Source organism: Onychostoma macrolepis, chromosome 10 (genome assembly GCF_012432095.1).
Source record: "Onychostoma macrolepis isolate SWU-2019 chromosome 10, ASM1243209v1, whole genome shotgun sequence".
NCBI lineage: Eukaryota > Metazoa > Chordata > Actinopteri > Cypriniformes > Cyprinidae > Onychostoma > Onychostoma macrolepis.
The window spans coordinates 23,202,719-23,227,591 of NC_081164.1; the positions used below are offsets into that span (position 1 = coordinate 23,202,719).

The 24,873-nt window shown below is 37.1% G+C and overlaps 1 protein-coding gene across 7 annotated transcripts in view; it reads right to left on the reverse strand.

The window, feature by feature from the left end:
• LOC131548640 (cAMP-specific 3',5'-cyclic phosphodiesterase 4D-like) overlaps nt 1-24,873 on the reverse strand; it is a 221,678-nt gene that overhangs the window by 55,727 nt on the left and 141,078 nt on the right. Inside the window, exon 1 of one of the 7 annotated variants that reach the window (XM_058790116.1) lies at nt 9,212-10,344. The exons of the other annotated variants lie outside the window; for them this stretch is intronic. Within the exon in view, the coding sequence (XP_058646099.1) occupies nt 9,212-9,297 (86 nt within the window). The 5' untranslated portion in view covers nt 9,298-10,344. Of the gene's footprint in view, nt 1-9,211; nt 10,345-24,873 lie in introns of those variants that run through there. 7 annotated transcript variants of the gene reach the window in all.

Below are 24,873 nucleotides of genomic sequence, written 5' to 3' on the forward strand. Positions count from 1 at the left end.
TGCTTGTATCTTAATAATTAATCTTGTCCAATAAGTTTAAATAGATTTTTACCTTTTATGGGCATTTTACCTTTATAACGCGTGCATTATCTTTTGAGTCAAATTCTTACGTTTAATCAGTGAATTCGAATAATAAGACATTTGAGCTGTTACCAAGAAAATGAAATCAGTATCAATAAAATTCATCTTTGCAATGCAGAGGAAACACAGAAGCTGCATCTGAAGTGGCATTTAGATGCGTTTGCACACTGTTTAATGCAGGACATGAATGCTTTGACCTGCAGTTACAAATGCAGAAATAATGTTTTGATATATTACACATAAAACGTTGAATATTTATATTTTAAATTATTTAAATTATAAAGAGATACTTTAAATGTCAAACTAAACCCGCCAGTAGGTGGCAGCAAGTCACTGTTACTAAGCGAGTCATTGCGATTGAACCGAATCATTTAAACAGTTGATTCATTCAGGAATGAAACACCATCATGTTGCTCAGAGACGCAAAACAGCGTTGTGGCTGTGTTTGGAATTATTTTTGTTTTCGAAATAGCGCAAAAACAGGAAATATAGTGTCTAAAACACAAGTCTCTTAATTAACTTATTGTTTGTTGAACTGTTATAAAAAAATCAGTATCACATTTGTAAGCATGGTAATTTTTAGAGAAAAAACGGCACTCTTCATGTGAAGTTGATTAACTATATGAAGTGGTATAACTATATACATTTTCTGTCCCCATATCTTGAATTTGTGATCATTCTAAATATATTTTAATAGACTGAATCATGCAGTGAAAGAATGCACTCTAAATGCGCACTCGTCTAGACTTCACGTAATGCGTGCACTCTTTAGGAGTTTTGAGTGGTTTTTGCAAAATGCTCCATAATGTCATGACATGCACATCGTTAAAACAACAATTACAATATTAAATAAAATGTAGAATTCTATAGGAATAAATAATTTGCAATGTCAGTTTCAACAGTTCTAGCACTACATGTTTGTAGGGTCTTTCAGTCTAATCCTTGCATTATCCATAGCGCAGCGGATATGTAGAACGGCTAGCATATATGTCTGTAGTATTAGCACATGGCTGAGGTAATGGGTTTTGCAGTTCGAAGTGCATCACACTAATGCTAATCCCATCAAACCCTACCTTTGTGATGTCACTGACCTTCCCCTAGCCATGGGTGTGCATACACACGGGACGTCCCAGGGATGCCCCGTCCCAGGGGTAAGCCTGGGAAGATCTCCAGACGTCACAAGCAACACTGCAAACATCTTTTTATAGCACCGAAGAGTGCATCGTGTCTGCTGTACGATTACTACGTCTTATCCTCGGGGTTTAACGTCACTTGGTTATGTAATATGAGATGTTTTGGATCAATATTACAAATAAAAATATTTGATGCACACACACACACAGCAAATGTTATTTGCTTTAAAAATACATTTAATTCCCAAAGCCTTGCTAAAATAAGCATTTAGTTGACAATGTGCTGTCCACAGAAATACATTGAGATCTAGTGCATGCAGGCTAGGTGAGGAGCTGCTAAGATCTGCTGATTCAGTTCACGTCTGCACTGTGAGCGATATTAAATAATGGCCTCTGCCTCTTCAATCTGACCCCAGGATGCTGCTGCTGTTTGGTGCGGATCGCTGGGAAAGAGGAGGCAATGCAGTGATGTGTCACCTTGCTTCAAATGCCACAGTTAACCTACAACAACGCAACTTTCCCGGTGAATGTAATGTTCTTGAATATTTGTGTCATTCAGGCTCTTTTTAAGAGGTATAAAAGACACAAAAATGTATAAAAAAATAAAAATAAATAAATAAATATATATATATATATATATATATATATTGTCTTATTATATATATAAAAATATATTAGGGCTGGGCAAGTTAACGCGTTATTATCGTGTTAACGCATTTATTGATTAACGTCGACAATTATTTTATCGCATCGTTTTTTATTATTATGAAAGTCCGTTGATCACTGGCTCTGAATACACATACAGACAAACCATGGGTCACAGGAGGGGTGGGATGTTGATCAGTACTGGCTTGGAATGAGAGATCACACTAGTCAAACAAACCGGGCTTTGGGGGTCAAATGCGCTCTGGCTCAGTTAAGATTGCCTAGTGTGAGTACACCCTTATTCTCCAGCATCCCGCACACACGAGTCTATCCGCCCGCACTCGCCCATCAAGTGTTGTCCCGTGCTGCACTCTGTTGTGTCGGGTCCCGCGATCGTGCAGGTCTCTACTCGGAAGGTGCCTGTTATAATTTTACGATCAAGGCTCTGGACTCTAAGCATAACTTGTTTTTCTATAACAAACTATAAAATATTTTCTATAAAAATGTTAATGCCTTGGCAGTGGCAAATAGCTTTGGTTTTATATTTAATTTGATTACATTAATGTTATACGTTGAAAATCATGCAATTAATCACGATTAAGAATTGTAATCGTTGCCCAGCACTAATTAAAAAAAAAAAAGTCAAATATTCAATCTTGATTACTCAGCTTTCATATCCCATGATGCATTTAACCATTTTTATCTGACTGTCTTAAGGCACGACTAACAGATGTCATTATACCCCCCCCCCCCAGCTGATTAATCACAGTACATTAAGACTATTGTTTTCTATGACAAGTTTTCTGAAATGTTACATGTAAATATGCAAAACAGATATTATCTACTTAATAATTCACTAATGCATGCCTTTCCAGCACATAAATCTAAGCACTGGATGAAGTCAGGTTCAAAATTCTTGTTTCATTTTCTTGACATATTGAGTCAAACAGTCAAATACTGTCAATAGCCAGAAAAAAAAACACATTTTCAACACATTTTTTACATGAATAAAATGTTAAATATATATTTATTCATGGACAAGCCCCTCTATAAAAACATTTACAATATAGACAGGAATAAAAATAACTAGTACTGCTGAAGTAGAGGGGGAAAAAAATAATTTTGCGAAAAGGCCTTTAAAAATATGTATTGTAATTTAAGTCTACAGATGCAAATAGATGCCATTTAATAAAATAAACACTTAAATGTGTATTTTGGATGTTTATGTTCCACGAGTCTGTAAGTAAACATGTTATAGAAGCAGAATATCCTCAAATCTCAAAATTGAGCAGTGCATAAAGAAAACAATGGTTTTGCCTGTTGTGTTTTGCCTTTATGGAATTTAGCATTTATGGAAACTCTAAATGCATATGAATTCATCATGATACTGTATATACGATGGAAGAACACAATTAGCATGATTTAAATCTGTTTTCTAGCATGCACTGATGTTTAAATGCACACACAGAGAGAGAAAAGAGGCCGTCTCTGGTGTGCAGCGTCTGCGTGTGTGGGTTATTTGTTATCTAGCGTGGCACACGCTCCAGGGATGGAGCTCAGGGAGCTTTGGCAGACAGCATGCAGTAAATATCGCAACGTGAAATGAACCGTTATAAAACTACTACAGTAGTGCAGATGCAACTAATGGGTGGCATGTCGCTCTATGAGCGATTCCTAAACAGATGAATGGAGTAAATTTACAGTTACACAGTACGTACAGAATGAGTCATGAGGCATTCAAGGTTATAGCGGCGCTGCATATTAATAAAGTGTAGCGTATTAATAAAACAGCACATTTCTGAATCAGAAAGCTAATCAGTTTATCGCTGTCTTGAGTACAGCCACCGCAACAGTAACAGAAGAATGCATGTTACGTACATGCAACCGGACACATGATTTAATGTACCGGCCAATATGTATTTGTATGTATTTGCACTTGCATAAGGTATGTTATGTAGGTGTCATAAACTGTGAGACTATTGACGAGCATCCCTAAAACACACTCTGGTTAATCCTTCATTATTTTGCTGAACTGCTTTTTGCAGTAATTGATTTTCCCAATTAGCGATGGCACAAAGGCGCATGCGAAGGTGCAAAGGTCATTCAAACAAGCTCTACATGCATGAAGACAGAGAATAGATGAGCACAATCAAGCGAAACCAAACTGAATAAGGTGATGCATGCTGACAAGCTCTGTCCTTTTTAAGCTATTCAGTAAATCAATTCCATTGATTTAACAATGTAGCACCCATAATTCATCTGACGGCATGTAACCTCAATATTTCCTGAAAAGTATTCAGGAGGAAACTAAAAATGAGCTTTCTTCATGCACAAAACAACAGAGTAGGTGAGCAGGCATTCAGTTCAAATAAGAATTCAATGCAAACATGAAATTTGTGTATTTGGCTTTGTGTGTTTCCAAGAGAGACTTGGGATTATGTGATTTTGGGCTTAATCACACAGTAGTGATAAAATGCTTAAAATTCCTTCATTTTCCACAGACGTTTGCTGTTCTCTCTAGTATTCGGCCACAGAATTTCATTAAAATTCACTCCCTCACAAAAGTAAATTCATTTCAGACTTGATGCATATGATATTTCATATTATTTTGATATTTTGGACTTTTACATATAATATAATATAATTAGGGCTGTCAGTTGATTAAAATTTGTAATCTAATTAATTACATAATGTGTCGATTAATTAATCTAATTAAACGCAAATTACATTTGGCTGTGAAAATATGCCCAAAAGATTATTTAAAGCTATTTTTGTGTTAAAAGAGAAAGTATCAAGTAGACATTATAAATTGTAGCTTTAGAAATAAATATTTTATTTGATTCAACATAAAATTTATTACACATAAATATTTAGGCTACCACGGACTAACATAAACCATTGAACATAAAAGATCATTTGAGAAATATTTTTTTCATTCAAGCAATGGAAGTCATTAGTAACCAAAACAGCTTTGTTGCCAACAGTTTCAAAATACCTTATTTTATGTTCCACAACTTCAGGTTTGAGTAAATGATCCCTTTAAAAATGTTTTCCCTTTTTTTAAATGAAATAATACTCTAAATAAGAAGATAAATCTGCCAGCAGGTGGCGGTAAATGTCTTTATGAGTCATTCATTTGATTCAAACAGCTGATTCATTCAGGAATTCAATAAAGGGCTCTCTTCATGAATGGGCCTTTGAATCATTGGTTCACACGATTAGTTCAAAAAGCAGATTCATTCAGAAACTAAACACTGCTGTGTTGCTTGGAGATGCACAACAATTCTGCTGGCGCTTTATAGGTAATATTTTTGTTGGCAAAACTGAGCAAAAACAGACAATATTGTGTTTAAAATATAACACAATATTAAAGGGGTCATATGATGCGATTTCTATTTTTCCTTTTCTTTAGTGTGTAATGTAGCTGTTTGTGCATGTATAAGATCTGCAGAGTTACAAAGCTCAAAGTCTCCCACAAGAGGATTTATTCTATCTAAAAGAGAAGGCTGATCCAGACCGGGCTAAAACGCCTCATTAAAACACGCCCCCACATGTCTACGTCACGATGTGGAAATATTTGCGTAATGCCGCCAAAATGTGCACGCAAACAAAGAAGGCGTGGTTTCAGTAACCACAGTAGCGTTGATGCAGCCATGTCAGGGAGACGCTCAGTGTTTCTGTGCGACGCAAAAGCACTTTATTTGGCCTTCCGGAAGTAGATGCAGTTAGGAATCATTAAGATTACTTAACAGAACAGCACAACCCAAATGTTTGAATTTGTGCAACGCATTTTATGGACGACAGTTTCGTGAACCTAGGAGAGTACAAGGCTGGCTGTGAACAAAGGCTATTTCTAAAAAAAAAATGGGTCAATTCCGACTTTGCTACGACAATCTGGTGCTTCTGAATCAGCGACTGTAAGTATGTTTTGTTAATAGTTTAAGTATTTGCTATTGACTGTTCAACTGTGGAGTTTCGTGCTGTGTAGAGTATCGCGTCGTGTGTGTGTGTGTGTGTGTGTGAGAGACAGACAGGGTCACATCACAGTGGAGTCAACTGTCTTAACTGCGGCTTGTGTACTGCAAACACATTCGAGCATCATCACTGTGTCTGTCATCATGACTCTGTTCCCCTTTTGGGCTTGAACTGATGGTAAAACTAAAGACATTATTCACTGTCTTTACATTTATTTTGAAAGCTGAAGCTCGCGATTATGGGGCGTTACATTTCCGACGCGTGCTTGTGGTGTTCGGCCAATCACAATCCACTGGCCAATCAGAGCTGACTGTCTTTGTTGGAAGGAGGGGCTTTGTAGAAAATGACACGTTTGAGAGAGGCGGGGCATAGAGGAACTACAATAATGTACAGTATTTGAAAAATAATGTGTTTTTTGAACATTAAAGCATGTCAATATATTCTGTTACACCAAATACACAAAATAATGATCTTTAAAATAGCATCATATGACCCTTTAACTTCTTATTTACTGAAACTCATACAGGAGCATTTTGCCCCAATATCTTGAATTCTAGGGCATAATTGCATTTATGGAGTTGTTGCCCTGCATCATATTTGTCAGCAGTTAACTGTATGAAATGTAAGATGACGTACCGGTCTGGAGGCAGGGCTAGTTAAAATATTTTAATCACGTTATTTTTTCATAACTAATTAATTAAGTTAACACATTAAACTGACAGCCCTAAATATAATATAATAGTTGAGAAAGTCACGTGTTTGGCTTTCTTTCTTTGAACGCACAACCTCTCTTCTATTGGTGATTCAAAGAAAACTTGTCTAAGCTGACTTGTCTGTTTTGCAAACAGAAGCAAATGAACCTTGTCTTTGTTCTGTTTCTGTAATTGGGACGAATGTTTGCATAAACTTGGCATGTTCTGCTTGTGACGTACATTAATGTTTACTTCTCATCGCTTAAAACAACATAATTAGTCCATTTCTATAATATAAAAATCAAAGCAAACGTGTGTTTGTCAATGTAAAAGGCTGCAGTTGGTTAAAATAAGAAGACTGTGTTGCTCTTACCAGCGGGAAATGAGCTTTGACATGCCTTGACCTGACAAATGCATTAACTGCAGCTGATGTATTACTAATCTGCTGAATACAGCACTGCACAGAAATGTTTGAAATGTTTGGTTTTCACATTGAGCGTCAATGGAAATACACACACAAGTGTTCTGCGCTGCCTTAGGGATGACGACTGAGATGAGAGCTCTGTCTTAAGGCTATAACACACAACCTTAAAGGCAGCAGGTTCCTGATCTGAACTCAACCCTGTAGTTTCAGAATCCAGAAGAGTGCAGAAACTCCAGCTGAATGGTTTACGACATCACATTGATATGTTCTGAAATAATCGGCACGGTGTAGGTGGAAATAGGTAAAAGTTTGCAAACGTACATACACCCACCCACACATGCACAAAGCGTTGGCTGTATGCTTTCGGTTCTCACAGAACAATACCGTCTTGCTGTAGGGTGGGAAAGAAATCATATGGTGCTTTCGCAACTCTGTAATTTGATCGTAGCAAAGAAAAATGCAAATTATATTTCTGTTTTCCTTCCAAATATTTAGGAAGCACTGTTGGTACATGAACTAAACTGATGCCAAAGGTCTGTTTAATGTCATTTGTCATGTGCTAGTCCATGCAGTGCTTCTTTTATGACGCCTCTGTTTAAGTTGTGACTTAAGGAAACAAAAGTGTGACACTCCTACATGAAACTAGAAACACGGACCTCCCTGGACCGAATCCCTGTTCATGTGCCACACTAACGTTCCTGTTTCCTCATTTATCACCATAGTAAAGCAGCATGTCAGAGCGATGCCATTATAGACGCCGCAGAGCCCTAGAGAGAAGCAAAGCATGAAACCCAATGCACGCCGCTGTCACATCTGATTCATTGCGACACTGTTTTGTTTTTCGGGTTTTACACAACAGGGTGATGACACCATAACTTGCTGTTCATATTTGGGTGTTGACAGCCTCAAAAGCTGTTTGGAGAACCCATGAGGCCTACGGTCCTAAAAAATGGCTGTGGCCACACATGTAGATTGGAAAACACCCAACGAGGAGAGCGAATCACAATCACGTTTTCGCAGCAAAGCAAAGCTGTATAACAGTAACTAGATGAGTATCCACAGCAAAGCACAATAACATTCTGTTTATTACAAGCACGAGCTGCAGTTTCATCTGCCACTTTAAATGCTCAAGCTCTTTAAAGTCGAAAGGATTCTGATTGGCTGTCAATATTTTTTATTGTTAATCAGCTGGGAAAAAAACATCAAAGTGATTCCAATAAATTTGATCCTCTGTTTCATTGTCATTTTTTTCCCCTCTGTATTTTTGTCTTGTTTTCCACTCCAAATGCCCAAAGATTCTTAAATCAAGAAGATACATTTATTTGAGAAGCAAAATGACATAACATAAGAAGTCTTGTTTTATGAGAAATTGATAAAAAATGAAGGGTTTATGGTTAAAACATAGAAATAATAAAACATAGAAACAAAAACAGATATCTGTCAATTGGGTATTAAAACTTGGTTTCGCTTTGAATTAAGTATAAACTCAGTTAAATTTGTTCCATTTCCAAAACAAGACTTTATCCCCCGGTTTCACAGACAAGGCTTAAGCTAGTCCCAGACTAAAATGCATGTTTGAGCTGTCTCAACTGAAAATATCTTGCTCTGACAAATCTTAAAATATGTCAGTGTCATTGCTCTGTGTCAAGATGCACACCTTAATGTTTTCTTCTAAGGCATTTTTGTAAAAGTTAAAGATAAAGTCTTAATATCTTAATTTAACTAAGGCCTAGTCCTGGCTTAAGCTAAACCCCATTTGTGAAACCGGGCCTATATCTTTAATTTGCATCTCAAGTAAATGTATCTTGATTTAAGGATTGTTAGATATTTGGAAAATAAAACAACACTGCGGAAGACAGCCTTTTTTTTCAGTGTATTCAACATTTAATGCTATGATGTTATGACTTTCTGCTTTGATTCAAGACCTTAATTTGTGAAAATGCAAATAAGGACTTTTTAAGACCTTTTTAAGACTTGCAGAAACCCTGTTATCATTCTTGGAGTGAATGGGTGTTCGCAGGCAAGAATACTTTTGATTTCCTATGCTTTTCATGCATGGCTTACCATCAGCTCCTTCGCTCTTACTACGCTGACACCCACTAATATTTACCTCAAGATTAAGACAAATCTACAAACCAATATGTGGGAACCTCAATGCTTTGGTGTGTAAACAGTCATGACCTACCAACCCTAGTTCCATGGAACACAACAACACACTATTGTGCTCCGTTTCTTTCTGCAATCCATTTTTCACTACTCACCATATCCAGGAATGCCTTCGGAACGGGAAATTGTTGACGTGCATCATTTTTTTCTCCCTTCCTGTGTAATTTCGGCCGGTCTTCATTTAAGCGAAGGTGTGGTTCGGGTTGGCTCCTTTCTCTCACAAATAAATAACTCTTACGCCGGCCTCGGGATAGCCATTATACACCCTACTTACATGCCTCCACTGAAATCTGCTCCAAGCATCTCCGAAACAACAAGTCCGCTTGGAGCAACGAAGAGTACATCTTCTTGGTGTGCTATTCCACAAAAGAGTCTCGAGAAGACACCTCACCCATTTATAAACGTAGACAGTGTGCGTAAATCAAATTTTAAGGCAAAAAAATGGCATGTTAGGAAAATCTCAAGGGTTAAGGGGTTGTTCCGTAGTAGTAGTAGAGCAAAAATAACAAACACAGAGCAGAACGAGGGTCCTTCCGCTGCCTTTTGTGTGGGATTTGAAACTCACTGTGGTACATCCTCATCGTGAAGTCTCGGCATTAATAACCGTTTTGGGAAAACGCTTCATTTGGACGTCAGAGATGCACGGCGGTGCCCCAAGAAAACCCAAAGGTGCATGCCGTCCCTTTCTGGTGCAGACAACCCAGATGCCATGGAGAGACAGGTCCGATTCAGTAAGTCCTGGAAATCCCCCCCCCCCCAAAAAAAGAGTAAGTACTCTGCTCCTGTCAAGCACCACGTAAGCTATTGATCCTCTTAGTGCGGACAGCTCTGATTAATTCAGCGGTGTTTGCTGAAGGAATGGGTGGAGTAGCCGTAGGGGATGAGATGGAGCGAGGCGAGCTGGAGAAGAGAAAACACACCGAGTGTCACCTCAGGGCTGTCGGCGTTCCTGCGTCTTCCCGTCTGATCCCGGCCGTCATCACATGAAGGCAGAGTTGGCAGGCGGTGACAGCGGTTAAGGTGCTGCAAGAATCCAATTAATGCAGCGAAAGCAGCACGTGCTAAACCTCTTAACAATCACTAGTCTTCCTTACCCGAGGGTTTCTCTTTCTTTCTCTCTCTCTCTCTCTCTCCGTCTCACTCACTCTCTTCCCTCTCTGGCCGATACAGCGGTTCCCGGTTCTTTTCCTGAGACTGTTCGCTCTCTCTCTCTGCTGCAGCGCCGGCTCTGGGCTGTACAGGGTGTGTGTGTGTTTGCGAGAGACTGTGTGACTCGCTGTCTGTGTGTGAGCGTCAAGGGGCCCCACAAGGGAAACTCTGACTGGCCGACAACACACAGAGCTAAATAAAGCACACGCCTGACAGCTGGAAGAGCCTGTTTCTGCAGTGAGGTATTAAAGCTGATGATAATATCTCAAAGGTCAGGAGCAATGACAATGATGTGACAACAAAGAAAAGAGTTAAGAAGATATACTGTGAGACAATATTGTCCTATAAGCATGCTCAAACATTACCTGGGCTGCTTAGGGTATAAGGTACGAGAACAAAACACCATGTTTGCATTAGAAACGCCCCATGGGAAAGAAAAATCATAGAGGAAATCTGCTATGGACATTTTCTATGATATTCTCTTTTATATCTCTAGAAATTTCTTCTGGATGGCATTGAGAGAGCAAATTGAGAGTCTCCTGCTTCTCCTATAAAGAGATCGGAGATTGTGCTCAGATTTGCCATTGTGAAGTCTATTAGAAAAGCCCCATGGAATGGAAAAATAATAAAGAAGGTCTCTATTTTATCTCTAGAGCTTTCTTATGGATGGCATTTAGAAAGAAAGTAAAGTGTCTCTTGCTTGAAAATTTTCTCCTGAGAAAAAGGAGAATTTTTTTTTTTAGAAGAGATCTTGATAACTGTCAAACTGTGCTCAGATTTGTCATATCAGAGTCAGTAATCTCAGTGCGATCTCAAACATTTCTCATCAGTTTCTGCCAAGATCAAATGATATGAGCTGATATCGACATTTTCATTCAAACTCTATGCAATGCACTTACTGTATGTGAACTATATGTGATTAATTTGTATCTATTTGAGGAGAAACATCTGAGACAAAGTTAATACTTCAATGAAACATTTGAAAACTCTCAGCATTAACACTAAGCACAAACTCATGACTGTGTCGTTAGCATTAGCGCACACTCAAGATATAGTGGCATTTTAGGACCAAGAGAAAACTGCCTGTCTTAAAGAATTACAAATGTTGCCCTACTAAATACCTTCAATACTTCTTCCTGTTCAATTCACCCCTTCAAGTAACTGGGGAAAAAAAAGTCCACTGACATATCATTTCCTGTGACATAATTCAGTTTCACCTATAAATAGAACCGATGTTTTTATGCAGGGCCTAACACAGCGTAATGCCTGGTCATAAATCAAAAATACCATTCTGACAACATGATGGAGATGTAGGAATTACAAAATAGTTGCTAAAAGAGAATGCTTCAGATGCCAAGTGTGACTGACGTCTTATTTGGTTCATTCAGGTGTTTGAACACACGCGCATCTGAAACCATTCACAAAGCTGGACACTATCAAGTGCCAATGTTATGATTCTCTGTGCTGTTATCAATAAAAGATGCAAAAATTATTTCGAGTCAGTAGCACAAATGGTGTAGGACGCAAGTATAAAATTTAGAACAAACTCTGAACCTTCAGTAATAATAATTTGGGATGCAACAAAGAAAAACATTACATTTTTACACAAAAAGCTGAGTCTAGGTGTTAAAATAGTGATATTGTGGCAGCATTCATAACTGAATTTGCATTGCCTTTTAAATGCCATTTCAGTTCCCAAATTTGAACTGAAGTAGCAAACATACAGAATTTTTCCTATTCTAATTTGAAGGTATGGAAGTAAAATTAAAATTAAAAATTCAGAAAGATAACTAGAAAAGCAAACTTTGGATGGATGAAAATGAGCATTTTTTGTTTTTCTGCATCTCTAACAACAATAATAGTGATGCTAACCTCAAAAGCACCACTAGAAATGATAAAAAACCACTGTTTGTTGGCTTTTACAAGATTTAGTCATCAACATCTCTTTCACGGCTGAGATTTGTTACATAAGCTCTGTGGCCTTATATTACACATAGCAGAGGCTCAGTATTTACTTATTAAAACCTCAGTGTAGCTCAGCGCTGGGCGTAAATGTCACTTTGTGTTTTCTGCAGTCAAGCGAGAGCCTGATGCCCACAGTCACTTCAGATCAATGTGAACACACAAACTGCACAGAAGCGCCGGAGAGCCGCAGTGACCCCAACCGCTCTGCAGCACCACGCAGCCAGCATCTTACCAAAACACAGCACAGCTTTCCTTCATCTCTCATGCAAACTCATCTTCAGAAACAGAACAGCAGGGCTCATACCTGCTTATGAAACTGTAGCTTGAAGTAATTAAACTAAAGTCAAGTTAGCTTTAAGAAAAAGTAGTTAGTTACATTATAACTACTACTATAAAGCTATTTATAATGGGAGCAAATCATTTAATGTAATATATAATGGAATAGGATTTTTATATGATTATGATTATTATTTTTGTTACTATTATTATTAATATTAAAATTGTTACTATCCGGCAGAAGAAAAAACCGCTTTATATAATATAAAATCTTATCAAATTATTAGATTATTTATTATTTCCCAGAAAAAACCTTTGCATTCATACATTTGTCACGAAACGCTGGGAACGAAGGAGCGAGGAGACGAGAATAATCTTGAACAACACAGTCTTTAATAATAATCCAATAGAACAAACGATGTAGCGAACACAGGAGACCAAACACAGGATGACATATAACAGCGAACACAGGACCGGGGAAGAACACAGGACTTACAAACAGGGAACGTAATCAGGAAGAACTGAAGCAGGTGGAGTAATTAACTAATAGACTAATAGACACGGGAAATGTGGAAACAGAAACCAAACCAAAACAGGCCATAACCGCGACTGTTACTGGAAGGCGCGTCCCGCGCCATAACAGTTCCACCAGGGAGGGGGGAGGGCGACCTGGAGCTGGAGCCGACACTGGAGCAAGCTCTGGGGCTAGAGCCAACTCTGAGGTGAGGATGAGGGCTGTTAGCAGTCTTTTCCTCCTCATCCCCCTCTTTCGGTTGGGGGTGAATTGGGTGGCCGGCGGGCTTGACGTTGCGGCGGCCGACGGGCTTGACTCAGCGGCAGCCAGCGGGCTTGACATTGCGGCGGCCGGCAGGCTTGAGTCAACAGTGGATGGCAGGCTTGATGTTGTGAACTAAAACAGACCATAACTGTGACAAGATTATTATATTATATTATATTATATGAAACATTTTGAACTAAAAAAGAAACATAAAATTCCATTTTTGGGAAGACTATTGGTGATTCAAATGAATTTGTTAATTGAAGTAAGTTGTCTGAACACAGCAATCTGCTGAAATAAATCAGACTTCTCCAAATTCTATTTTAGTGCATGCCTAATTTGGCTAAATATTTGTCTAAGTGCACAGGAAATACTTGACGAATAGTTAAAATGCTCATTTTTAGGGAACAGCTTATGACCTCGGGTGAAGCTGGTAATAGACACTATCCACCTCTCCTGTCCTTCCTCAGGGCCCAGAGAACGGTCCCCCCTGGGTGGAAGCACTGAAGATAAAGAGGAACATATTTCCTGCTGAAGGCCCTCATGACTCTATCTGCTGCTGTAGTACGTCTACAATCTACAACCCTCAGTAGGGTCTCTGCCTATCACCCATCCTCTGCCTGCAGGAACACGGCCTGATAACACAACTACACACCCATCAGCTAAACTACTCACATTTCCTCTCTGACTCTCTAAGGGAGGGACTTTCATACAATGCTCAAACATTTGGGGTCGCTACGATTTTTTTCTTCTGCTCACCAAGGCAGCATTTATTTAATCAAAAAAAACAATAATAACAGTAATATTGTGAAATATTATACAATTTAAAATAAATGTTTTCTATTTTAATATTTTTTAAAATGTAATTTATTTTGTGACCAAAGCTGAATTTTCAGCATCATTACGCCAGTCTTCAATGTCACATGATCCTTCAAAAATCATTCTGATTTGTTGCTCAAGAAAATGTTATTATTATTACCACTGAAAACAGATGGTAATAATATTTTTATAGAAATTGTGATATGTGCACACACATCACAATATCAATACTGTAAATAAAGACAAATAAATGTAGTTTATAATCTCACTACATTTCTCCGTTGCATTTTTACACATTTTATCCACCTTCTTTTTGAGTTGCTGTTTCCTGAATCTACTTCATCAGCAGCATAAAAATGCTAAATAAATCATTTTATCTTCTATCTTATTTTATCTTATTTAGAGAGTTTAAATTAAAAAAAAAAAAGCACAATAATATAATCCAAAATAATACAAAGACATGGGCAATCGCTGACTGCCCACACACACACACACACACACACACACACAAACGCAATTAATTTATTCAGATTCACAAATGAATGATGAGCCACTTACGAGCCAAATCTTTTCATGAATCAAACTCAAATTGATTCAAATGAAAAAAAATCTATTGAACAAATCAAATTGAAATTAATTCACATTAACAAATCAGTTGTTAATGATTTTTTGAAAAAATTCAAATTGATTCAAACCTATTCTTTATTAAACCAAAACCGAAGTTAAAGTCATGATAAACTCAAATTAAAGAATCAGTATTTCTTTTTAGTCTAACAAATGACCTGCTTTATTTACTTTATTTACTTACTCAGTATTTATATGACAATGTGCTGTAAAATGTTAAACGTAAAAAAAAAGGTTTTATTGTAATAAATTGCTTTGTTGCAAGAACAGAATTCTGGGAATGCTATAACTGCATATACTGTAGCTTATTTTCACTTCATATCTCCCTGTTGACAAAATATCAGATGCTTGGTCTTGTATGTTTTCAAAAATAGCAGTGGTCAGGAGTTATGTAAGTCGGACAGGCTGGAAAGGCCAACAGAGAGTGAGTGTGTATGTGTGTGTGTTTGTGTCCGTGTTAGTGCAGCAAGGGGTTGTCACTGGCTTTTCTGGGATGCCCGGCTGGTTAAAATGGGAAATGTCAAGCGCAGCCAGGGCAGGTATACGCTACAGCGGTGTGCAAGGTCACATACCGACCCCTGCTGAGCAAACCCGCCAGCGACAGCGTATGACGAACAGACCGCTGGCCTGTACATGCATCTGAATGCCACCCAGCGTGGATTACTTTACACTTTACTGCGTCTCTGCAGACGGAGCTCTTTATTCAGTGCATTGCGCTGACTGTGCAAGAGTGGGAGGATTCTTAGAAAAGCAGTAGAAAAAGCTATATGTCTGCCATCAACTCCCGCTGACATGCTTCTCACAGCATTCGGTTTCATTCTCCTCGTTAATGCATGTCAGACTGTAATACGCAATTCGAGGCGATACCCAAAACCTCTGCAAACATGATACAAGACTCTGCATGACATAAAGGGATGAAGAGGCCTTGCATATTATATATACAAAGTGCATAATGAGTTTCCAAATGCATGTTAAACTCGTAGCACTTTCCGAGATGGAGCACGCAGCACAAGACGCTCTGAAAACACAATGTTAGGAGTTGCACGTGTGTAAATGACAGTGATGCTTTTCACTCTGAAAAACAGACCACACAAAAAAATGCTTTAAAATTGACTTTTTAAACAAATTCCATTAAGAAAATTACACTTCTAGAGTAAACTTCACCAAGAACTAAAATGAATAATCGTGATTTGATAAGATATATTACTACTTCAAATCCCATTTGTTTGTTTTTTTTTTTTGTTTTTTAATGTTACATTTGATTTCTTTTTTATTAATTTTCATCAACTCCATTCAACTCCGAACCCCATTTGGGAAACCCTGATATATAGAATTTACAATGCTTTTGGCATAACAGAGGAATAAGGAATGTGGGAGGAAAGGCTTTCTGCACCAAGAGGAAATGAATGATCCGTAGAGATGAATGGTTTTATTACCCGGCCTCACAACAGATGGAACAATTACAGATACATTGTGAATTACTGCAAGCAAAGTCCAACACCATCTGTCAAAAGAGAAATCAGAAAGCAAGTCCAACTGGACGGGATGTTCCTCAAGAGTTCCTGGTGAATTGGGGTGCTAGGCATGTCTGTGAATAAAGCGTTTTCCTCTGACTGAAGTACATGATTCATCTGGAGTCACAGACAGAATCTAGATTTGAAAGTGACATTTGGGACTGACAGTGATTTGCTGCAACAAAAGGACTGTAAGTCATTATTATCAATGAACCTTTTGATGCAAGACTGAAAAAGTTACTAGTTAAACTTCACAAATGTGAGGTGACATAATGAAGCATTTTCCAATTGTACAACAGACAAAAAAAACTGGATACTGCAGTCAAATTGTAACACTGTCAAGTATGTCTCAATAGAAGAGACTGAACCGAAAGACAGCTTTACTTCATCTCAGAGAGAGATTTGCATGCTACATTTTCAAACTGTTTTGTGCTTCATCTAATGTGTCTATAATATACAGCGCTGCTCTAATTAAAGCTTCTCATCAAAGGCCCTCACTGTGAGGAAACGACCACCTTGAGAAGCACAGCTGGAGAGACGTCATAAAGAGACAGTACACACCAGTAATTCAGAGGACAAAAACAGACACTAGCGCAAAACACAAAACACTCATTTAGTACTAAAAGACTGATTGATCAGTGTTTGTAATATACAGTTGTAGAAAAATTTTTCATTCAGAAATTGCTAACAAATTTCACAAACAATTACAAAGAAACAAACACACTGAATTAAACACAAAATTCCAAGTAGATTTTTACAGTGTATATTTGATTTTAATGACAGAAAATTAAGTAAAATATACAGTCATGGCCAAAAATATCAGCACCCTTGGTAAATATGATCAAAGAAGGCTGTGAAAACTAATCTGCATTGTTAATCCTTTTGATCTTTTATTAAAAAAATTCACAAAAATATAACCTTTCATTGGATAAGAATAAGAATTTAAAATGGGGAAATATCATTATGAAATAAATGTTTTTCTCAAATACACATTGGACACAATTATTGGCACCCCTAAAAATTCTTATGAGTAAAATATCTCCAAGTATATTCCCATTCATATTCACAATTCTGAGCACTCCAGGGTGATTATGAACATGAAATTATCCAGCCATGGCTTCCTGTTTCACGGAAATATAAATAGGAGGGAAAACAAAGCCCCAATTCCCTTAATCATCCATCACAATGAGAAAAACCAAAGAATATATTTCTAATGTGCAGCAAAAGATAATTGAGCTTCACAAATTAGTGAAGTGGCTTTAAGAAAAGAGCTAGAGCAGTGAAAATTCCCATTTCCACCATCAGGGCAATAATTAAGAATTTCCAATCAACATAAAATGTTATGAAACTGCCTGGAAGAGGACGTGTGTCTATATCGTCCTAATGCACGGTGAGGAGGAGAGTTTGAGCGGCTAAAGACTCTCCAAGGACCACAGCTGGAGAACTGCAGAAAATAGTTGAGTCTCAGGGTCAGAAAACCTTAAAAAAAAATTGTCAAACAGCACCTACATGACCACATGTTGTTTGGGAGGGTTTCAAGAAAAATTCTCCTCGCTCATCCAAAAACAAACTCCAGCATATTCAGTTATCAGACACGACTGGAACTTCAAATGGGACTGGCTTCTATGGTCAGATGAAACTAAAAAATGAGCTTTTTAGCAGCAAACACTCAAGATGGGTTTGGTGAACACAGGGATAAAAAGTACCCCATGTGTACAATGAAATATACTGCTGTATTTTTGATGTTGTGGGCCTATATTTCTGCTGGAGGTCCTGGACATCTTGTTTAGACACACGGCATCATGGATTCTATCAAATACCAACAGATAAAAAAATCGATAAGTGACTGACTGAAATCTTATAATGGGCCATGTTTGGATCTTCCAACCGTACAATAATCCAAACACAAACCTCAAAAACAACACAAAAATGGGTCACTGAGCACAAAACCAAGCTTCTGCTGGCCATCTCTTGTCAGGTGTTCTCTAACCTCATCAGGCATTATAGGAGAACATTTAGAGCTGTTAAACTGACAAATGGAGGTTCCAAAAAGTACTGAATAAAAGGGTGCCGTTAATTGTGGCCAATGTGTATTAGAGAAAAACATTTATTTCACAATGATATTTCCCCCCATTTTAAAATCTTATTATCCAATAAAACGTTAGATTTTTGTGAATTTTTTAAATAAAAGATCAAAAGGATTAACAATGCAGATTAATTTTCACAGCCTTCTTTGATCATATCTTCTTTGATCAAGGGTGCCGATATTTTTGGCCATGACTGTATATTTTTGGTACTCTATTTAATTTCATATAATTATCACATTAAATAAAAGGGAAAAAACATTTCTAAACATATTTAAACAAAGTGTGTGTATGTCTATAAATATTTAATTAATTATATATATATATATATATATATATATATATATATATATATATATATATATAAAATTATATTTAGTTAATTTCATTTGCCATCAATAAAGACAAAATATTATACATTTTTTTTTTACATATTATATATTTGTCATTGTCTTATATTATATTATAAGGCAATTAAATTCATGAAATTGAATAAAATATCAATAACAAGTGCCTGAGTAAATGAGATTTATTGTCAAGTTTCAGGACAGACTATATGAATCTCAGATCACTGGTAGCACATCTTAAGATGGTCTAGAATTTTAGCAGCTCTATAATCATTAAGTAATTTGAACAATTAGCACTATGCAAAACTGCATTAACACCTTGCACAGCATTCATGCTGTAGTACAGTGTAAGTTGTTGTACATGGAAAATAAGTCCTCAAATTTCATGACATCGGATCACATCTTCTTTTTGCACTCCGTCACAAAAGCAACTGTACCCAAGTAACAGGAACCCGTGACCTCCTGCAAGCAGTTGCAGGCCACGACAGGCATGTCTAATGTGTGTGGGGAACTCAAAGCGGCACAGGGGCACGTGCTGCACCGCTTGACGTCAACAGTGCAGGTCTGCGTGTCAGCGCAGCGGGTGACATTTACGCACTCCGATCACTTCACCGTGACTCATTAGCATGCGGACAGCCCACTTCTGCTGGCACCTAGCACTGGCAGTTTGGAGCCGTGAACTTTGGAGAGACCTTCCAGCAATTAAGAAGTCAAATAACGCTGGCCTTCACCTCCAGAATTGCTCCGCTGCTGCTCAGGAGCCCGTCATGCTGGAAGCTGTGCACTTTGGTGGCCTTTCTGAGTGAGAACGTCTATGCAAATCTCACTCGCTCAGCCTGCAACATGCAACTGGCAGCCGGCTGATCTCAAGTCAAGGCTGTCAGAGGCTTTCACCTCACGATTAGGGACTGGACAGAAATGTACAAAAAAAGCAGAACAGATTTCTGCTGTATTCCAATAGCCATCATTCATAAATTTCCACCCAATCTGCATACCTTTCTTCAAGTTGACATGTAATCAAAATTAACTCTTCATAATACACCTGCTCTTATTGTTCAGAAGTTGTATTGCTGTACAGCAATATTATGGAATTAAAGTAAGTATAATAACAAAGTAAATAGTTAGTATATAACAATAAAGTTGGCAAAATAAAGTTGACGAAGCAGAGTTATCTTTAAAATTAAAACTATTAAAAACATTCTTGAATAAAACAAAAATATTAGATGAAAAGTTCAATAAAAATTAGAAATTAAAATTGAAAATTAAAATAGGGTTTAGTTTGGATTATTATTGTTACCTAAAACTATTAAAACCAATTTTATAACTAAAATAAAATAAAATAGAAATAAAAATAAAAAAGCTGAAATAAAAATATTAGATGAAAAATTAAATAAAAATGTGAAATGAAAATAAAATAAAAAATATTAGATGACAGAAATGAAAATTACCTGAAATAATATATAGTTAATAATAATTCAATTCACATTTACAATACATTTTGTCTCAAAGAAACTTATAAATAGTTGAAGCACTAAAATTACTGAAATAAAATTAACTAAAAAATTATAATAAAAACATAACTAATTACAAAAGCTTGTAACAAACTTAATAAAACTAAAATTAAAATGAAACCTGAAAAAATATAAAAAATAAAAGCTAGTTCAAAATATAAATAAATATATAATATTGCAGTAATTATACTCAACTAACACTGTGCTAATGTCATTTAACATTGATTATATTGTCAAATTAATTCATTCTTTAAAACTAAAAGGAGTGTTCTTAGCTCTGTTTAAACCCATTTACAGCCATTCTGCAAAATTCCTCCAAAATCAAAGTAGAAAATATAAAATGTAAATGTGCATATTCTGTGTGGGCCTACTCATGATCAGAGTTTTCTTTGGAAAAGTAAAAAAAGCCTTCGGCATTTGAACACAGATGATGAAACCGGCATGGGAAAAATCCCACACTCGCATAAAGTTCTTAAACAAGAACACACATGTTTGAGTACCGGATCTGACCGCGTTTGAAGACAAAATCACAAACTAATACAAACAGACAAAGCAGGGTTATTTTAGCAAAATGGTAGTGTGCTTTCAGTGCCACGTGTCAAGAGCCTCGAGTCTATTATCTTGAGTAACAAAAAGAGAGACTTCCTCTCGGGCTGAGAGCCGTTTAATGACACATCTGGTTCAGCGGTGCTCAGCTGCATGAGAAAGAGCGAAGCAAAAGAAAACTGTTCTCTGACTCACCATTTACACACCGACCTGCAGGCCAACACCTGCGCAAAAACAGACACTAGAGGAAACTGTCCAAGACAAGATTCACTGCATCAAAATGTAGACTATTTACTAGCCTGGTAATACCAAAATCTGTCTACTTGAGTAGAAATTAAAAAATTGAGTGTTTAATCTTATCATTATACATTACTGACACTCTATCCTCCAATTTGATACTGTTAAGTGCTTTGACACAATCTGTATTGTAAAAGCGCTATATAAATAAAGATGACTTGACTTGACTTGACTATTTCATCTACTGTAAATGTATGTTTGTTTTCTGCTGATGTCACTTAGGCCAGACAACCTATTAGATAACGCTAACCAACAGACAAAAAGTTACATACACTATTGTTCAAATGTTTGGGGTCAGTAAGATTCATGTATTTATAGAAATGAATACCATTAGTCAGCGAGGATGCATTAAATCAGTGCTTCTCAACTGGTTTGGCCTTGGGACCCACTTATATATATAAATACATCTGAAAAAACGCGTCGTCTTATATTCAGGGTCTAGACTTTGACATGTCAGTAATACACCACAACAATAGGTGGCGCCAAAAACGCATAAAACGAGTGTGCCATGAAATATGTAATGTAATGTGTGTTGTAAAGATCGCGAATGAAAACAAATGAAAAAGAAAAGCTTACAGCAGCATGATCGTGACTGTCATGTTAGCCTGATGGGAACAAACTTCCTCTGTAAGTGATTTTAAAACATAAGGCAGTACCCAGATTTGAAGACTACAATAAGATTTCACGTCTACTGATAATAACATTTTGGTAGGCTACTATGAGTTGGATAGCCTAATTGTTATAGAATTCAGATGGGCTACCTGTTATTTCAATGGAACATCAAAATTTTCCAATGTCATTGTTGGTACATTTTACCAGTATTTACCATACTTTCAAAACAAAAATTTGAATTGGAAAAATATGCAATATGAAAATAATTTAAGAATAAATGTGTTTTACAGAGAGAGAGAGAGAAAAAAAAAAAATACAAGATTTGGTTTTCAAAAAGCCTTTTTCCAACAGGTACATCTGGAAAAAGGGGGGTCGTCTTATAATCAGGGTCGTCTTATATTCGGGACAATACGGTATATATATTCTGTATATTTTAGTGCTGTCAAAGTTAACGCGTTAATAACATAATAAATTACATTTTTAAATATATTCAAATAGAAAACAGTTATTTTAAAATATTTCAAAAATCATAATTGACTCCAAACTTTTCAACAGTAGCATTTAATAAACACACATTGATGTCTTGCTCTGTTCTGGTAAGCATTAGCCACTTTTCACCATCGTTCTCGTTTTATTTTTCTCATTAATTCCTTCCATTTGCAAATGCATCACTTCAATGAAGTAAAACTGGTTGCAAGTGACAGTTCACTGGCTTAAAGTCATTTTATTCCACTATACCAAAAAAGGCACTATTGCCAAATGTTAAAATGATGGCCACCTACGTGAGATGAAGAAAAAGCTGTTCCGCATAAAGGTGCGTCCCCATCAAATGCTACTCACTTTATCTCTGGAACAGATAGCAAACAAATACATTAGTCTTATAAGCCAAAGCCATGCTGATTGGCATCAGTACTAGTACAGTACTAGAGATTTAAGGTGATGGTGCATTGCTGGGAGGACAGCATTACTCATGATTTTGGGATGCAGTGAGACTCTGCCCTGACCAGCAACCCACAATGCACTGCCATTAAAGAGGTGGAACAACAGGTGGAGTGGAGAAACCCTGTAGTTTCACCGGCACTAAAGCAGCACTTTGTCATCATCAATCATTCATGCTGATCTCAGAACTGCATCATTTACTGCACAGGAAATAGAAAAGCATCTACCTGCTCATTTACAACCCACTGTGCACTTAACAGGACAATACCCGCCAGTGCTGTAGATTCCCACCGCTGCAAATGACGAGTGTGATAAACTCAAGACGACTAACGGAGAAAAACCATATGAGATAATACATGCATGCCACCTTTGAACAGACCGTGTGTGTAAATAAATAAATACCCATGTCAGACGCTGCTTCTGTTCCACTTTTCCAGTGCATAAAGAGTATTCTAATTGTTTGAATTCAATTGAAGTAAAATCACAGCGACTTCTCTGATTGGTAGATCTCCCTTCAGGATTATGAAGTTATGGCTTCTATTATGTTTGTTTGTTTTGTTAAGGAGATTCTGCATGGCATTTTTCAAGCCCCACTGTAAACCAGCACTGACGTTTCTTCAGCTTATTCTAGATCTATGAGGTTGAAGATGCTGAACACAGTCATTCTTTCATGGGTGTCCCACTTGTGTTTATTTATGAACATCTTCACCACTTGGTGTGGGTGGGGCTGCTGTGGTTTGGTCAGAATCATGGGAAAACGCAGCCTGCCATTTTCTTCAAAAACGCCTCTTTCCCACACACACAAATCCATGAAATCCTGCAGGCCCTATGACGATGAGAATGATTCCCAAAAAAGACAGAAGAAACAGAGACTGTTTTAGCAAAAAGAACAGACATCCAGAGAAATATGGGAACAAGTGGTTGCTTGACGGATACGTTCATTAATATTAACAGGTTCTGATAAAATTAGGCCACAGTACTCAAGAAATGATTCATTCTCATGACGTCACATTAACAAAATACTACTAAAGCTGAAAATAGTGCAAATGTGCATAATGAACTCTAGGGTAAAATCTTTTTCAGCAATCTACTCCTCAAGTGCAGTCCCACCAAAACAAACAAAAAGCCTCTAAAGACATACAGTTATATATAATAATACAATGTTCACAAAAAAAAAAAACACACGAGGCGTGAACATGGGATTTGACTTCTGACTCGACAGTACGACAATACTGAACAGGATCACAGCCGTATTTTTGTTATGGTCAAATTAATTATGGCATCTTCTATGAATAAGGTCTAGTCCTCCCTTTTTCTGAAACGCCAGCCTCAGGCTTTATGTTTAAAGATCAATAATCTGTCTCGCAGGAACTCGGTTTATGCTGAGAGGTTGAAAATGTCCGATATATGTCTCATTTTAGCAGCAACCTTAAAGTAAACCCCATCCTGTGGCATTTGATTCTGTTTGAGCTGCATTGATCTAAGAAATGAAATAAGAGGCAAACCGTAACCTACAGTATTTACCATTCATCAGTTATTTCAGAAACAGCACACAGGTTATTGAGCAGGTGCTAACAGAGGTTTGTGTCCAAAAAGCACAAATAGATGCAAAAAATATCAACACTTAATAGTCTATAGTAAAGTGAGGGTAAAAAGACAGGTCATAAATAAACCTGTGCATTAGATCTTACAGTGTAAAAACAGATCTGAACTGCCAATGACTGTTGTGTCACTAATAATAATTAACGCAATATTAGAAAAAAGTGTGGGGGCAGATTGCTCACTGTTCGACAGCATAAAAACCCTCCAAATAATTAAAAAAAATATATATATGCAATTTAAATATCTAAGTATATAATAGAATATAATACTAACATTTTAAAAATATAAATGCAAAAGATTTACAACTAAACAGCAACTTTTATGAACACTAAAAATAAACTTAAGTGTACTAGTGCACAATGTTTTCATCAGTGTTACTTACCTAAAACAGAAAGAGAAGAAATATGAAGTCTGAATATGCAACTCTCTCACACACACAGCAGTGCTGAATACTGAGAGATGACCTAATAATGTGCGACAAGACTGACTCGAGAGGACACAAACACACACACTATCACTCTCAGCTCTCTAATAAGCCGTTTCTGTCTGTCTGTCTATGTCTCTCTCCAGAGCCCTTCACACAGCTCTATTAATAGTGTGTTACTCGCAGTCTTTGCACGTAATTAGCGACACACTCACACACACACACACACACACACACACACACACTGCATCAGCATTAGTGTCTGGGGCT